General features: G+C 40.2%; 1 protein-coding gene across 1 annotated transcript in view; it reads left to right on the top strand.

Annotated features, from left to right (window-relative positions):
• LOC115219471 (ras-related protein Rab-3C) overlaps positions 1-13,911 on the top strand; it is an 18,800-nt gene extending 4,889 nt beyond the window's left edge. Inside the window, exons 3-6 of the mRNA XM_036508880.1 lie at positions 2,044-2,151; positions 3,736-3,855; positions 8,141-8,218; positions 13,797-13,911. Of these exons, the coding sequence (XP_036364773.1) occupies positions 2,044-2,151; positions 3,736-3,855; positions 8,141-8,218; positions 13,797-13,895 (405 nt within the window). The 3' untranslated portion in view covers positions 13,896-13,911. The remainder of the gene's footprint in view (positions 1-2,043; positions 2,152-3,735; positions 3,856-8,140; positions 8,219-13,796) is intronic.
• Positions 13,912-18,586: the final 4,675 nt, after the last annotated feature.

The following is an 18,586-nucleotide window of genomic DNA, read 5'->3' as shown; positions in this document are numbered from 1 at the left end:
TGCTGTACTCTTTGGCCACAACTTTCTCTCACTCTTTCTTCTGTTGGCCTGCTCGCTTAGCCAGCGTGGTGGCGTCATTTGACCAGCGATGGGTAGCAACATCTGATAGCCTGGTTACAAAGAACAGCTATGTTGTATTTTGAGTTTCAACGACTGCTTGGAAATACGCAGCATACTAAACTACCGTTGTATTTTCAAAGGCTTAAAACTAATAGTAGCTCGCATTTAAATCCTGTGTATATTAAATCATATTTATCTCTCAAAAGCTGGAGTGCTCTTCTTGTTGATCCCAGCAATAACGGAACAGTACATTTGATTGATTGATTGATAGATAGATAGATAGAGAGAGAGAGAGAAGGGGGGGGAGGCAGGCAGACAGACAGACAGAGGGAGAAGGAAGGAAAGAGAGAATTTACACACAAAGGAAACCGTACGCGCTCAGATACATACTCTATGTAAAGCATACATATACATGCATGCGCGTACACATACTCATACACACACACACTCATACACACACACACCCTCACACACACTGCATGGCACCTATAGCCTCGGACCTTCCAAAGTCTTGTGGATTTGGTAGATGGAAACTGAAAGAAGCCCGTCGTGTATATATATGTGTGTGTATCTGTGTTTGCCCGCTCCACCATCGCTTGGAAACCGATGCTGGTGTGTTTACGTTCCCATAGCATAGCGGTTCAGCAAAGAGACCAATAGAATAAGTACTAGGTTAACAAAGAATAAGTTCTTGGGTCGGTTTGGCCGCAATCAAATGACTGAAACAAGTAAAAAAAATAAAAGAATACACATACACACGCACACACTCGTATATATAAACCTGTAATTTTGTATATAATAAAAGAGAAATTCTTTTCATTTATACTTTGAGATGTCATAATTTCCTTTCCACCTCCGTAATCTAATTGCTGACATAGTTTTACTGCAACTGTTTGAAAGTGTGCTAATGGCCAAGTTTTTAGAGACCTAGGAAAGGTTTTTTTTTCCTTTTCTTTCTTGTTGAATTTACAGATACATACGTCTATTGTTTAAATACCGTTTGAGGTTGAGTTCGTGACACTGGCTGTCATTAATCAAGTTCCATTCTATCGTCTGTTTACAGTTTAGTATGAATATATGATTATCACCTGTAATTTTCTCTCCTTTTCTTTCTCCACCCACGAAATGTATGGTCATGTGTCCATATTAGAGAGTAATATTAAGGGTAGAGGTGGCAAAATTCGGTAGAGTGCCGGACAAAAGTCTTTTCAGTATTTAGTTATGTTCCTTTGTATATTGAGTCCAAGTCCCACGGTGGTTAACTTTGTGGAAAGACTTCCGCCCACCCCACCAATCCCCCATTTTCTCTGTAATTTTTTTTTGCCAATTTTTTGTAATTTTTTTTCGGATACGGAGGTTCCGGAAAATTGCCAAAAATCGGCATTGTGAAATTTCCCCTCCACCCCCTAATTTCTTCAATTTTGACTTTTTTCCCCAACAATAACCCTAAAACCCTAACCCTAACCCTAAAATCGTAACCATAAGTACAGAAATGTTTTGAAATTTTTGTTCGAATCATGATGTCCATATTTTTCCGCATATTTAAAAAAAAAAAAGAAAAATTCTTTTAAAAAAATTTTACAAAGATTTTTGGACATTCTTTTTTTTTCAGAATTATAATTTCCGTATTTTGCCGCATATTTTGGGGGAAAAATTGTCAAAAAGGTTTAAAATGAAAGAAATGGGGGTTGAAAGGTAATTTTTGAAATGTCGGGTTTTTCCTTTTTTTTTTTTTTTTTTTCTTTTGCAGATTTGTATTCCCTGTAGCCGAAAAGGGGGTGGTTTTGTGTCGAAAAAAATTTTTTACGGGTGGTTTTGGGAGTGGCGGAAGTCTTGCCAACTTTGTTTTTCATTTCTCTGAGACCGATAAAATGTGTACCACTCAACAAGTGAGCATGATTAAGTCGACTGTATTCTTCTATCAATTTTAAAAGTCAATAATCGATCTAATCTGTTATTTCAATTTTCTTTTTCTCTCTGTAGGAAATATCACACAGTCATAATCACTTGGAACCAGTACCCATCGTACTGATTGGCAATAAAATTGATCTGAAAGACCGAATTAAAGTTTCTACCAGCAAGGGCAAAAAGGTATGTATCTGATGAAAGAAACAAACTAAATGACATAATAATTGGAGAAATTTACAACAGGTGAGCCTGACGCTCTAACCACTGAGCCATGCGCCTTCACACGCATATATATTGAGAGAGAGAGTTCGAATCTCGGACCGGGCCGTGTGTTGTGTTCTTGAACAAGACGCTTTATTTCACGTGGCTCCAGTTCACTCAGCTGTAGAAATAAGTTGCGACGTCACTGGTGCTAAGTTGTATCGGTCTTTGCCTTTCTCTTGGATAACACTGGTGGCGTGGAGAGGAGAGATTGGTATGCACGGGCGACTGCTGGTCTTCCATAAACAACCTTGCCCGGACATGTAGCTTGGTGCAATCCCATAGCCATTCCTGACCAAAGGGGGCCGCTTTTTTTTCTCCTCCTCCTCCTCCTCCTCCTCCTCCTCTTTCTTCTTCTTCTTCTTCTTCTTCTTCTCCTTCTTCTTCTTCTTCTCCTCCTCCTCCTCCTCCTCCTCCTTCTACAAATTAGTGAATGGTCAAGTACTGGGGTTCAACCATATTGACTGCACTCCTTCACCTAATGTCTGCCCTTGTACCTTAAGAAAAAAATCATTATTATTATAATTAATAAAAATAGGAAGATTGGCAGAACACTTAAAGCATCGGACAAAAGGCATTACGATTATTTTTCCGGTTCTGTACGTTCTGATCTGAAATCCCACCGAACCAGATTCTTTTTAAATCGACAAAATAAAGTACTATTCAAATACTATGGTCGATTTAATCAACTAACACGCCATCGCGAATTTATGGGTTTGTGCCTATGTTAGAAATTGTTGTTGTTGTTGTTGTTGTTGTTGTTGTTGTTGTCGTCGTCGTTGTTGCTGTTGTTGTTGTTGTTGTTAAGGCAGCGAGCTGGCAGAATCGTTAGCACGCCGGACAAAATGCTTAGCAGCATTTCGCCCTTCGCTATATTCTGAGTTCAAATTCCGTCGAGGTCAACTTTACTTTTCATCCTTTCGAGTCGATAAATTAAGTACTAGTGAAACACTGGGGTCGATGTAATCGACTAGTTCTCTCCCCCAATATTTCAGGCCTTGTGCCTTCAATAGAAAGCATTATTATTATTATTATTAGTAGTAGTAGTAGTAGTAGTAGTAGTAGTAGTAGTAGTAGTAGTAGTAGTAGTAGTGAATGAGAGAACAGCACATGCCATCAAAGTGACACTGATGTACAAATATACGAAGCCCAATATACCCATCATGACTATCCGTCCGATAAGAGTACGCTAGGCACATGCATCACAACCATATATGCGTGACATGGTGATCTTATATCAAGATAAACAGCGCATGATTTTGCAGGTGAGGCCCAGTAAGAATTTTCTTCTGGTTGAATATTTCATCCCGCTCAAAAGGTCCCTGAATAAGGTTTGTATTTCGTCTGCCGCTACGTTCTGAGTTCAAATTCCACTGTTACACACTGGGGTCGATGTAATCGACTTAATCCCCTCCCCACAAACTGCCTTTGTGACAAGCATTTAAACTCATTATTATTATTGTTGTTGTTGTGTTGTTGTTGTTATTATTATTATTATCATTTCAGTTAGCCGCGAGAGAAATGGCGTTTGAGTTCTTTGAAACAAGTGCCAAAACCGGTGAAAACGTACAGCTAGTCTTTGAACGTTTGGCATACCACATCACAGACATTTGCAATCCCCAGTTGGTAAGTACTACTCATTTCTGATTTTCCTACAACCCACCCACTATATCACCTTTGTTACTTTAAATTTTTTAATTTGAATTTGGAAATATATGATTGGCCGGCAGTTCGATCGTGTTATCTCCTGAATTCAAATTCAAACCGAGTTCAGTTTTGCCCTTCATCCTACCGGTTTCAATAAAATAAAGTATCAGTCAGGCACTAAGACTCGACAGAATCGGCTGCACACACCCACCCCAAACAAAATTTCTGTCATTAGAAGTCATTATTTCTATAGGAACCGTCACGTTCTGAGTTCAAGTCCCACTGAGTGTGACTTTGCTTTTCATTCTTCCGAAGTTGACAATATATTGCACCAGTCAGATTATAAGATCGATATTATCGATTATACCTATTTACCCCAAATTCATGATCTTGTGTTTAAGATACAAATTGCAAGAAAATATCTATGTAATATTATTGATCGTTCTTATCACAATGTATGTTCAAGTGATATGCTTTAAACAATCCTAGCTATGAAAAGAATTCAAAAGCATAATCAAAATGCATGATACAGTTAACCTGTATGCAGACACGAAGAACTTCCTTCTCTCTCCATTGTTAAACGTTCTTTGAAGTAGAAACTTAGTCTGCATTTCTTCCGGACTAATTATTTTCCATCTAAAAGAAATGTTTCACTTCAAAAAAGGATTAATTAATATATCTCAGGTTATACCATGCTGACGACTTCTAAAAAGAATGAAATGGTACTATACATGGATATCACTGACTAGAAATTTTAAGAACTCTGCAATAAGCAACACCAACAAAATTAGATATGTGTATTCTATACATCTTTTACCTTATTGCAAATTTCAAATTCAAGCTTGTAATCCCGCCAAATATTATGAAGAAATTATTATTATCTCCCTTATATTAACTGCCCGTAAGGGAACATCGCGTGTTTAAACTAATTGCTTCTAATTTAGGCACAAAGTCAGCAACTGTGAGGAGAACGGGTTAGTTGATAGCATCGGCCCAGTATTTGTTTGGTATTTCATTTTATAGACTCTCGAAAGGTTAAAAGGAAAAGTTGACTTCGGCGAGACTTGAACTCAGAACGTAAAGAACCGGAAAAATACCGCAATTTTTCAGATGTTTTAACGCTTCCACTAGCTCACCGCTAAGTTTTCCGATTTAGAAGTAAGGCAAAAAAATTGAGGAGAGAAGTTAGCTGATACCATCGACTCCTGTACTTGATTGATACTTTATCGACCCCGATAAGATGAAAAGACAAGTTGACAGCGGTGAGATTTGAGCTCAGAACATAAAGAACAAGAACAAATACCGCAAAGTATTTTTCCAACTCTTTAACAATTTTTCTTATCAACCGTCCTTCGATTTAAACGAACTGAAACTACGAGTTAGAGAGTTGAGTTACACTACGTCTTAAGCATTTAAACAACCTAAAACTATGGAAGACAATCGGAAACTTCATCGACAAACTTAACAAGATAGAACGTGTTCGAGAAATAAGACTATGCTCTAAACATTTAAACCTCCTAAAACTATGGAAGGTAACTGAAAATATAATCGAAATAGTTAACATAATGCAATAAGTTCGAGCGTTACGCTACGATTTAAGCAAACTCAAACTATGGAAGGCAATCCAAAACAACTGAGGTACTTAACACAAAGAAACCAGTTCGAATGTCATGCTACACTTCGATCTACCTTAAGAGAACCGTCGAAGCGTCGGGCATACTAATTTGCAGCATTTAGCTTCGGGCCTTTACATTTTAAGTTCAAATCCTATCAAGGGTGACTTTGTTTTTGTTTTGTTTTTTCTCCTGGGCATCGCTGGCGAGTACTAGGGTTAGTACAATCGACTGTCCACCTCCGGTCTTATGCCTATGTTAGAAAATCTTTATTATAAAGAAAGCGGCACCGCTTTATACTACATACATACGAGGGGCGTTCAATAAGTAATGCCCCTGACCCACTTCCCATAGCAGTAGAGCAACGAAACTTGGCACAGGTATTAGTCTTTTTCAGCATAGGAACAACCCAGAGTTACGCATTTCTCCCATCATTTGATACAGCTCTGGAGACCGTTTTCATAGAAGACCCCAGCTTGGTCCTCCAACCACGACGTGACTTCAGAAATCAAGGCTGCATCACCTGGGAAACGTTTTCCTTTCAAAAACAACTTCATGGCTGGGAAGAGGTGAAAATCAGAGGGTGCAATGTCAGGAGAGTAGGGGGATGGGGGAAGTGTTCATAGCCGCACGCCTGTGCTTCTGATCTGGCGACACGCGAGTTGTGGACCGGAGCGTTGTCCTGCAGGAGGAGGATGCCTTTGCTGATCTTGCCCCGCCTCTTTGTTTTGATAGCTTCTCTTAATTTCCTCAAAAGTGAAGCATGATAGGCTCCTGTAATTGTGGTACCCTTTGCCAGGAAATCTGTCATCACTACTCCGTCCTGGTCCCAGAAGACTGTGAGCATGACCTTGCCAGCGGAGGGCTGCACCCTTGCCTTCTTTGGAGGAGGTGAGTCATGGTGCTTCCACTGCATTGACTGGGCTTTGGTCTCTGGATCATGGTGAAGGACCCAGGTCGCATCCTGTGTAATCAGTCTTTTGAAAAATTTTGACTCATCTTCTTGGCACATCCCTAAATTCATCCTCGAGCACTCGACGCGTTCTTGCTTCAGGAAAAGTGTGAGCAACCTGGGAATCCCTCTGGCAGACACCTTTTGCATATGCAAATGGTCATGAATGATAGTTTCCACAGACCCGGTACGAATCTTGACCTCATGGGCTATTTGGCGAATAGTTATGCGTCCATCTTCCAAAATGGCAGCCTCAACTTGACGGACAGATGCCTCATCAATGGCAGAAGGGGTGCGACCAGATCTGGGAGCTGTTTCCACAGAGTTCCGACCATGTTTGAATTCACGATGCCAGCGTTTTACAAGGTCATATGATGGGGCATCATCACCATAAGTTATTTTCATTTCATCAAAAGTCTCTTGTGGTGTGCGTCATTTCAAATACAAACACCGGATCACTTCTCGACACTCAACAGGCTCCATTTCCCACTTGACTCATTTCAAACACATGTAAATCAGAAACCACTATTAGTTCGGAGCTGTAATTTGCCACTTAATCTATAGAGATATAAATAATTACACATGCAAAATCTCAGCTAGATCAATCAACGGCAAGTGGGTCAGAGGCATTACTTATTGAACGCCCCTCGTAGTAAACTGAACAGCAACTAGATGCACAGCCTTCAGAACTATCTTTTATCTTTCATCTTTTAGTTATTTCAGTCAGTAGACTGCGGCCATTCAGGGGCACAACCTTGAAGAATCTTTAGTCGAACAAACTGACCCCATTATTTAATTTTTAAAGTGTGGTACCAATTTCTATCGGTCTCTTTTACAGAACTGCTAAGTTACAGGAGCGTAAACAAACCAACGTTGGTTACCAAGTCCCGGTTTCTTTACGTCTCCACAATTTAGTAGTTCGGCGAAAGAAACCGATAGAATGAGTTCCAGACTTTAAAAAGAAAATAAGTACCGGAGTCGATTTGTTTGACTAAAGGTGGTGCTCCAGCATGGCCGGAGTCTAGTGACTGGAACAAGTGGCTTTACCAATCGGTAGTTTTACATTTGAATGCGGGTGAAGAAAGGGTGGCTTCCTCGCTTCTTAACCTAAAGGCTCCTACGTTGGCACGTTGCTGTTAATGACAGCACTGCTGCTGCCGCTGTTATTGTTGTTGTTAAGCAACAGGACTGGTAAGGGTGATTAGGTGATGGTCTAGGGCTTAGGGGCGGAAGACCCCAGACCTTGGAAAAAAAAAAACTTTGGTCGTCTTGTTGTAGTCGAGGGCTCTTCGTTGACGCCCGACACCACTGGGAGGTGGCCCTCCAAGTCGCTGGAAATGGAGATCTCTAGGTCCAAATTCTTGAACAGCTGCGGCTGCTGCTGCTGCCGCTGCTGCTGCTGCCGCCGCTGCTGCTGCTGCTGTTGCTGTTCTTGCTCTTGTTGAATTGTCGTGTTGTTGTTGTTGTTGCTGTTGTTGTTGTTGTTGTTGCTGCTGCTGTTGCTGTTCTTGCTCTTGTTGAATTGTCGTGTTGTTGTTGTTGTTGTTGTTGTTCTTGTTCTTGTTCTTGTTGCTGCTGCTGCTGTTGCTGTTGTTGTTCTTGTTCTTGTTGCTGTTGCTGCTGTTGTTGTTGTTGTTGTTGTAGTTGTTAATGGTGGTTGTCACCGCTTCTTAATTACGGTTGCTTTCTCTATTTACAGATGTCGCAATATTACCCGAACTTAACCATTCCAGAAGAGATAACCAAAGCAGAATTGAACGACTCACCTCCATTCAAAGTAAAAGACGACAAAATACGTAAATGTGCATGTTGAACGTTCGACCACCACCACCACCACCACCACCGCCATTACCACCACCCCCCTTTACTATCACCATCGCGCCGCCATTGCTCTGATTAACAATGTGAGGTTTGGGTATCTTTAGTTGTTGTTGTTGTCATTGTTGTCGCTGAGGTAGTAGTAGTAGTAGTAGTAGTAGTAGTAGTAGTAGTAGTAGCTGTTGTCGTCATCGTTGTTATTGATGTTTGCTGTGGTTGTAATGCTGCTACAAGTAGTAGTAGTAGTAGTAGTAGTAGTAGTAGTAGTAGTAGTAGTTTTAGTAGTAGCTGTTGTCGTTGTTATTGATATGTTTCTGTGGCTGTAATGCTGCTGCTGCTGCTACTACTACTACTACTACAGTAGTAGTTTTGTTAATTGTTGACTTCATCTTTTAAAAAAAGAAAATCCGGAGAAGTTAGTTTCAATAGGGACTAGCTTTCTCTCCATGCGGATATTTCTGAACCAGATTTTAGCCCTTTACGAGTATACGTCCCTACAGCCCATAAAATAAATCACATAAAATCAGCTTTTTTATCTAATTTATAATATTAGTAATTTTTTACGGTTTAGTCTTCTCAGAGTCTCTCTCTCTCTCTCTCTCTCTCTCTCGCGCGCGCGCACTCCCTTTCGCCCTCCTGCCAGCTGGTGTGATACCATGAAGAAATACTTGGGTACTTGCACTAACATTTCTCAAGAGGGCGTGTCTAGACTCGTCACAATTCAGAATACAAGAAGCAGGAAGTGATACCACCAGGTGTTCCAACCGATGCTCTACCGATTCTGCCAATCCACTCTCCTGTTCTGGACTGGAACTGTATTTATCGATCCCGAAAGAATGAAAGATGAAACTGGCTCAATGGGATTTGAACTCAGAGCACATACAGCCGGAATAAATATCGCAAAGCATTTTTTCCGCGACTCTCCGCCACAAGCTTCAGTTCTTGTTGTGGTATGGTGGCTTGTGTGTTTTGATGACGCTCAGAGTTGTGTCGGTGGAGCGCAAGACATATCTTTTCATACTGGACGGGAATAAAAATGGATTTTTGTAGGGTCAATGCTCCTACCTAGTATAAAACAAAGTTCCAGAAATATCAATGGCAATTCAAAGCGAACATGACCTGAGAGAGAAAAATACAGCCCAGAGTCGAGAACAGAGGAAAAAAGTCGTCGATGGCCTACGTTCCATAGAGATTGAAGGGCTTAAGTACATAAGTTTAATGATTCTACCACATATAATCCGAGTTCCTCCCGATCCTTCATAAGGAGAATCGGAAGACGAGAGATATCCATACGGCACAGTTGCAAGACCTGTCTTGAGCATGCTCCGAGACCATGGTTGTATTTGCCAGGTCCTCCTCTAACGTTCTCCACCAGATCTTCGCAAGTTCGCTTTTGCTTCCCACGTGTATTCTTTAACTTCCACTCAAGAGAGGCTATCATTCATCTCTTCGTGAGTACGCGTAACACATGGTCCGGCATCTTCGCTCGTCTTACGCTGGTGGTAAGCCGTAAGTTGCACAGTTTGCTTTTCCCATGACTTCTTTATTCATGACGTAGCTAGGTTAAGAAATTATTTGTATGGTCCTACGGCAACGTCTATAGTGGACATCTTAGTTCTAAAGATTCTGCTGGCCTTTTTCCTTGTCTCACAAGTATTGTCAACATTACAATGGATGTATACAGACGGAGTTTTTGTTGCCTTGTTTAATGAAGTGCTAAGACCATAAAGGCTTCGGGTGCTAGAAGACAGCTGCAACTTTGCTAAGTCTTCTCTCCACATCACTTTCCGAATATCCATTATTTATATTTCTTTACTACCCACAAGGGGCTAAACACAGGGGGGACAAACAAGGACAGACAAACGGATTAAGTCGATTATATCGACCCCAGTGCGTAACTGGTACTTATTTAATCGACCCCGAAAGGATGAAAGGCAAAGTCGACCTCGGCGGAATTTGAACTTAGAACGTAACGGCAGACGAAATACGGCTCGCCCGGCGTGCTAACGTTTCTACCAGATCGCCGCCTTATCCATTATTGGCGATGCTACAACCCAAGTAGGTGAACGAATCCACGATTTCCAGAATTTTCATCCTCCAACTGGACTTGTTTCTTCTGTGACTCACCAATAATAATTGATTTCAACTTTTCATTGCTAATCTGGAAAGCAGCGTTGAGTTGCTGCGATTGCTGCTGCTGCTGGTGATGACGACGATGATGATGCCGTTGTTGATATCGCTCTGTTGCTGCTGCTGCTGCTGAGGCTGATGTCTATGTCTTGCACTATCATAGACTGGAGAGAGAGTGGGGGTAGGAAGAGAGAGCTCTATACTGGTTAGGGATGAAACGATACATTAAGAATTGCATCAATTCTGAAATATTTAGTTCCGAGTGATATCTTTTTTCACCAAAACTGACTTTGCCTTACGTTCCTTACGTGATCAACAGAATAGATGCCAAACAAAATACAATGGAAAATTCTGGAAAGAATCGACTAAATATTTTAAAAGCAGTGCCCTTGTATAACCGCAGTCCAAAGACTGAAATCGGTAGAAAAAAATAATAAAAGGCGCAGGCGTGGTTGTGTGGTAAGAAGCTTGCTTCCCAAGTACATGGTTCCAGGTTCAGTCCCACTGCGTGACACCTTGAGCAAGTGTCTTCGGGCCAACCAAAGCCTTATAGAGGGATCTGGTAGGCGGAAACTGAAAGAAGCTCGTCGTATATATGTCTGTATACGTATGTATGTGTTTGTGTGTTTGTGTGTGTGTATGTGTTTGTGTGTTTGTGTGAGGGTGTGCATGTGTGTATATTTGTGTGTGTGTGTGTGTGTGTGTGTGTGTGTGTGTGTGTGTGTGTGTGTGTGTGTTTGTGCGTTTGTGTGCCTGTGTTGCACCACCACCACCATCGCTTGACAACCGATGTCGGTGTGTTTACATCCCCGGAACTTAGCGGTTCGGCAAAAGAGACCGATATAGAATAAGTACTAGGCTTACAAAGGATAAGTCCCGTGGTCGACTTCTTCGACACTAAAGGCGGTGCTCCAGCATGGCCGCAGTCAGATGACTGAAACAAATAAAAGAATAAAAGAATAATGGATTATAGAAAAAGCGATGCCACTATTTGTGCGTCGTGTTCCTGGCAATTACGAGTCGAGAGGTTATAGAAGCAAGGCTACTTCAGTAAACTGACAATATTTATCCTGTCTCTTCACAACAACCAACTACCTCACTGCTCTTCTAATCGCTAATAAACATTCCCTAACAATAAAAAATTTTCAAGAACGACCTAAAACTAACCTACAAACCACCAGAATATCGAATTCTAACAATTCCTAAACTGAATCTAACCAAACCCTTATCTGCTTTCTACATTTTAAACGAGAAGGGAGCTGTTTTGACACCACATATTTGGTATCATTGATTCGACGCTGACTTGTTTGACATGAGACTCTTGAAAGCTTCTTGCGTTCTCTGCCTCACTTCTCTCTCTCTCTCTCTCTCTCTCTCTCTCTCTCTCTCTCTCTCTCTCACTCTCTCTCTCTCTCTCTCTTTCTCTCTCTTTCATTCTTTTTCTCTCACTCACTTCCTGCCTATATGTATATTTCTGCGCGCGCATGCATGCATGTTTTGAGATTACGTATTTCATTTTACATTGAGAACAATCTGAAATGTGTGTGTGTGTGTGTGTGTGTGTGTGTGTAAGTGTGTGTTTGCCTCCGGTACGAAAAAGTGCTGTCACCAAAACAAACACGATGTCCAATCAGCCTTGCCAAATTACCAGCTTCCAAACAGCTGCGCCAAATCTCCTCGTTCGGAAAAAAAAAAATAGAAAGCGGTTAATCCTTAATCCTAACAGAATACTTGAATCTAACAGAACAATAACCCAAAGCTAAATCACGAACCACCAAACCCTCTAATTCTAACCATCTCTCAACCGAATCAGATGCTACATTTTTTCTTATTAAGTGTGGTGGGATGGGGTGGGGTGGGGTGGGGTGGGGTGGGGGCTTGGTCAGAATAAAGTAACTAATCCATACTTTCCTCAAATCTAACAAACATCCCTCCAGCCTAAATCTATTAAGTCGAATGTGTCTATTGTTAAAGTGTGAAAACACCTTGATTAATATTTATGTCTCTTATTCTGCTATTCGTTTATAATTCAACCATTCTTTTACGACCACCGCCACCACCATCATCATCATCATCATTTTCTTCTTCTTCTTCTTCTTCTTCTTCTTCTTCTTCTTCTTCATATTCTTCTTCTTCTTCATATTCTTCTTCTTCATATTCTTCCTCCTATTCTTCTTCCTGTTATTATTATTATTATTATTATTATTATTATTATTATTCCCATTTTTCTTCCTTTTCTTCTTCCTATTCTTCCTCTACTTCTTATTCTCCTTCTTCTTCTTCTTCTTATTATTATTATTATTATTATTGTTATTATTATTATTGTTATTATCATCATTATTATTTTTATTCTTTTTCCTATTCTTCTTCCTTTTCTTCCTTTTCCTCTTCTTTCTATTCTTATTATTCTCCTTCTTCTTTTTCTTTTCCTTCTTCTTCTTCTTCTTCTTCTTCTTATTATTATTATTATTATTATATTATTATTATTATTATTATTATTATTATTATTATTATTATTATTAAGGCGGCGAACTGGCAGAATCGTTAGCTATGTTCTGAGTTCAAATTCCGCCGAGGTCCACTTTGCCTGTCATCTTTTCTAGGTCGATAAATTAAGTACCAGTGAAACACTGGGGTCCAAACACCGGGGTCGATGTAATCGATTAGTCCCCTCCCCACCAAATTTCTAGCCTTGTGCTTTCATTAGAACGGATTGTTACTATTATTAAGACGGTGAACTAACAGAATCGTTAGCACCCGGGCGAAATGCTTAGCAGTATTTCGTCTGCCGCTTTTACCTGTCATCTGTACATCCTTTCGGCGTTGATAAAATAAGTACCAGTTGATCACTTGGATTGATGTAATCGACTCACCCTTCCCCCAAAATTGCTGGGCTTGAGCCAAAATTTGAAACTATCATTATTATTATTATTATTATTATTATTATTATTGCCTTTGCACAGCTTCTAACGCTGGAGATGTACTAAGGTGTCAGCTGTTCACTACCAGTGAACTAAGGTAACACCCCCTATTTTTTCGAGCACCTTCAGGAGTATTCGAGCGGTTCCAAGCAGTGCCGTTTTCTGCAAGTGCTCCACCCTTATTGCAGCCCCTATTTGTTCCATGTACTTCTCAAGATTTTTAGTTACTGTTCCCAGGTCCCCGACAATTAATGGTACCACTACCACCTATTTCATCGACCACAACTGCTTAACCTCCCAAGCTAACCTGTCATATCTATCGACATTTTTTTCTTCCTTATCCCATACCTTATTGTCAGCTGGGCATGCTATACCTATGATCCAGCATAGTTTGCTTTCTTTCTCAATGATGATCATTATTATTATTATTATTATTATTATTATTATTATTATTATTATTATTATTATTATTATATCTTCTTTTAGCTTTTCAAATTTCAACCAGTCACCATTGAGTATGCTGAGAATATCGGGCAGTCAGAAGAGTCGATGAACTCAACGAAGGGTCCCATTTGTAATTGTTGAACCACCAAAGAAAAACGACAAAAACCAAGGAAAATCGGAATCCGAAATCGCTGCTCGGCCCATCCCAGAAATCATCCACTGTTGACGTTATTATTGCTGTTATTGTTGGTGTTGTTGCCGCTGCTGTTGCTGCTGCTGTTTCAACCGTTGTTGTTGATGTTGTTGATATTGTTTTATATATTTGTTGTGATTGTTGGCGTTCTGTAGTCCCAAGTCTGTCCTGAGTGGGCCCACCATCAAAATCATTCCAGCTATGACCATACCAAAGCCATGACCATACCATTTCTTAACGTATAGTGCATGTGATTTTGTTTTAACCAGTAGGGGATAATTTCAAGGAGATTTCACTGTTATTTCTAGGATATTGAGGGACCAGTTAAGGCTCTTTTCGTTATCGTTTATAGACGAGATTTTGCAATTGCTATTGCTACGACTTTTATTTGCCATTAGGGTTGGTTGTTGTTGCTCTTGTTGTTGTGGTGGTGGTGATGGGTAATGTTGTTTAGACCTAGGTCTGTTCTAATCAAATAGGCCTACAAAGATACTCTCGACTTTATTTCAAGTTTAGTAGAGGTTTTGGAGGGGGTGGTGAAGGGGTTGTGTTTTTTTTTTGTTTTGTTTTGTTTTTTGTTGTTGTTTTTTTGTTTTGTTGCTTCGGTTTGTTTTGAATTTTGAACAAGAATATCTAATGCACTCTCTCTCGGTTAGTAGAATGCAATTTATTCGAAGGAAATTTGGCTGCTATTTCTCGCTGAAATGAGCGACTGGGTAGAAGCATCCTCGTTGTCTGTTGTTACTGTTGTTACATAGCAAGAGAGTGGATTAGGAGAGCGGATTGGTAGAAACCGTTAGAGATAGTCTGAATGAAAAGCATTGAAAAGCATTGCAACATTTCTCCTGGCTCTTTGCATTCTGAATCAGTAATCATTGCCGTCGTAAAGACACTTTGGCCATAGTCATTACAGTTTGGGGTGGAATTCTGCTGTAAGCGCCCCATATAACCCCTATAATCAAAGGTGTTCCATATGTGACCATCCCACATATTATTGTTAACAGATTATTGTTAGCTAAGGCGGCGAGCTGGCAGAAACGTTAGCACGCCAGGTGTTTTGTCTGTCTTTACGTTCTGAGTTCAAATTCCGCCGAGGTCGACTTTGCCTTTCATCCTTTCGGAATCGATAAATTAAGTACCAGTTGTGTACTGGGATCGATCTAATCGACTGGCCCCCTCCCCCAAAATTTCGGGCCTTGTGCCTAGAGTAGGAAAGAACATATTATTGTTATCCATTGCTACCTTCATTTCTTGAAAACGCAGGTGTGATTCGAGGGAGATTTGGTTATTATTTGTAACAGGTTACGGTGGTGAACTAGCAGAATCGTTAGCACGCCGGGTGAAATACTTAGCGATATTTCGTCTGCCGCAACGTTCTGAGTTCAAATTCCGCCGAGGTCGATTTTGCCTTTCATCCTTCCGGGGTCGCTAAATTAAGTACCAGTTGAGTACTGAGGTAGTTGTAATCAACTATCCCTCTCTCCCAAATTTCAGGCCTTGTGCCTATAATAGAAACGATTATTTGTAAGGGGTTAAGGTGGCGAGCTGGCAGAAACGTTAGCACGCCGGGTGAAATACTTAACGGTATTTCGTTTGCCGTTACGTTCTGAGTTCAAATTCCGCCGAGGTCGACTTTGCCTTTCGATTTAATAAGTACCTGTTACGAACTGGGGTCGATATAATCGACTTAATCCGTTTGTCTGCCCTTGTTTGTCCTCTCTGTGTTTAGCCCCTTGTGGGTAGTAAAGAAATAGAAATAGGTATATCGTCTGCCGTTACGTTCTAAGTTCAAATTCCGCCGAGGTTGACTTTGCCTTTCATCCTTTCGGGGTCGATAAATTAAGTACCAGTTACGCACTGGGGTCGATGTAATCGACTTAATCCCTTTGTCTGTCGTTGTTTGTCCCTTCTATGTTTAGCCCCTTGTGGGCAATAAAGAAATAAGAAACGTTAGTGCGACGGACAAAATGCATAGCAGTATTTCTTTCTAGTTCTTTACGTTTCTGAGTTCAATTTACACCGAGGTCGATTTCGCTGGGGGCCGAGAAAATAAAGTACCAGCTGAGCACTGAGTTCGATGTAATCCATTTAAACTCCTCCTTCTTTAATTTGCTCTCCTTGTACCCAGATTTGAAACCATTATTTCTGATAGATCGATCGACTCTAAGTGATCATTCGATTTTAGTGTTGCTGTTGTTGTGACTTGTTGTGGTGGTGGTAGTGGTTGCTGTTGTTGTTGTTGTTGTTGTTACTGTTGTTGCTGGTGGCGGTGGTGGTGGTGATGGTGGTGGTGGTGGTGGTGGTGGTAGTGGTGGTGGTAGTTTTTGGTTTATTATTGCTGTTGGAGGCTGTTGTCGCTATAGTTATTTAACCCCGAGCCAACTCTGATCTAACGGACCTATGATAACAAGCATCACACAGCAAATGAGCATACCGCTTTCTCTTTAGGGGCAGGCATGTAATATGTTTACATTAACTAACGCGATCTGGCCCTTAATAAGAAAATAGCGTGTGGTTGGCGAGATATATAGCTTCTTTTTCTAGTAGCTTGGGCGATCATCTTTGTTGCTGTTATTCAGTCATTGTTGTTGTTGTTGTTGTTGTTGTTGTTGTTGTGTTGTTGTTGTTGTTGTTGATGTTGTTGTTGTTGCTGCTGCTAGCCCCTAACTCCACCCCGCTTTATTACTGAGCAGATTCAGCTTCTCTGCACATCGGTGGATTCGAACTTGGAACCCTAAACACCGTTCGGTCCAACGAAAGCTCTCGTCAGTTATAACAGCATCAACGTCAACACCGTCTCAAGAATATGGAATGCAGCTCAATACAGATCCAGCTTATCTGTAGAATGTCGGTTACGCCTCAACTCAGTCATAATTGTAATAACATCCAAAATATTGACAGAACCTCAATACAGTATGAACTATAACATCAAAAATATCGGCTGCACCACGATACGGTACCTATTGTAAGTTCCGAAATATCGGTTGCTCCCCGATACGGTACCTATTGTATGTTCCGAAATATTGGCTGCACCACGATACGGTACCATTTGTTACCTCCAGAATATCGGCTGCGCCTCAACACAATACCAATTGTAACCAGTAGAACGTCGACCGTACCTCAACACAGTACCTTTGGTACCCTGTATAATGTCAACTGCACCTCAATACGGTACCTGTTATAACTATAAGAAATGAAGGCAGGGTTGTTATTGCAAGTATTTTTGTGGTGTGTCACTCCAGCCTGTCAAAGTTGAACTGTATTCCTTCAGGGTAACCTGTTTTAACTGAACTATGAATATGAAGATACATATATACATACATACATTTATATCTATAAAATACATAAAACTGAATAATGACATACATACATACAAATGGGACAAGAGCGCAAAACATCCGGACAACTAGGTCATACAAAAAGGGACAACAAAACATCCAGACGATACAAAGAAAACAAGGACGGGTCATTCAAAGTTTTCTTTCCTCAGTCGAGTACCAGATTATCTTCGCAATTTCGGCTGATTATACTCGAGATTGCTCCAATCTGGCCAGCCCCAAGGAAAAACTAAGCTAAGAGCATTAGATTCCTTGGAAGAAAGCATCGAATGTATACAAAAACAAGGACCGAAAAAACAATGTTACACAAATATAAATACAATAAATACAACATAAAAAAACAATAAAAATAATAACAGGACATAACAGGTGTCTTTCGACTAAGGACGAATTGAATTACATACATACATACATACATACATACATACATACATACATACATACATACATACATACATACATACATACATACATATGTAATACGATTGGTCCTTTTTATACGCTTACTATCAGCATCCTGTTCCATAGAATGGGGTGATGATCAAGTTGTGGATCTCTTTGCTATTACTGCTGCTACTGTCGCTGCTACTGCTGTTGTCGTTGTACACACTTGTTGAAGCTTAACGAGGCCTTAATAGATAAAAGACACATTGTGTGTGTGCGTGCTTTTGCGTACGTGTGTCTGTGTCTTAATGTCTAGTTATTGCAGTTGTTCATTAACCCCAGTTCAGCGCTAATCGTACCGATTTATGATGATCCAGGACGCTCTTGCAGTGACTATCAACCCTTTTTCTAATTATATTTTTTGCCTTCAGGCACAGTTCATTCAAGATAACATTATTCATTTGCTCCTAATACTTTACCTTAAAGACAGAAAAGCTTGATTTCAAGGGAATTTGACTTCTATTTCTTGCAGCCAACAGAGGTAGAAGACGTGTGTATGTGTGACGGTATGCTTGACAGTATGTCTATAGATATTTTTGCGCTATTTATTATATTTATATTAAGCAAAAGACATGCGTTTGTGTGCGCGCAAGTATGTGTTTTGAGTGACATCATTCGTGTGAGAAAAATAGTATAGCAAGCCTGAACTTTCATCAAGCCATTTTACATGTTCCTTTTATACATACATGCACACAGACACACATACACACACATATCTGTATATACACACACATGTGTATATATATATAAATATATATATAACCACCTTTTATCAATTCAGTATATATATATGTATATATACTATATTTTCAGAAATTTGATTTAGTATTTCTAAATTGAATTTTTCCCTGTAAGTT

This window comes from Octopus sinensis, linkage group LG14, assembly GCF_006345805.1.
Source record: "Octopus sinensis linkage group LG14, ASM634580v1, whole genome shotgun sequence".
In the NCBI taxonomy this organism is placed as follows: Eukaryota; Metazoa; Mollusca; class Cephalopoda; order Octopoda; family Octopodidae; genus Octopus; species Octopus sinensis.
The sequence above is the reverse complement of the archived record's forward strand: the minus strand, read 5'-3'. Positions and strand labels throughout refer to the sequence as shown.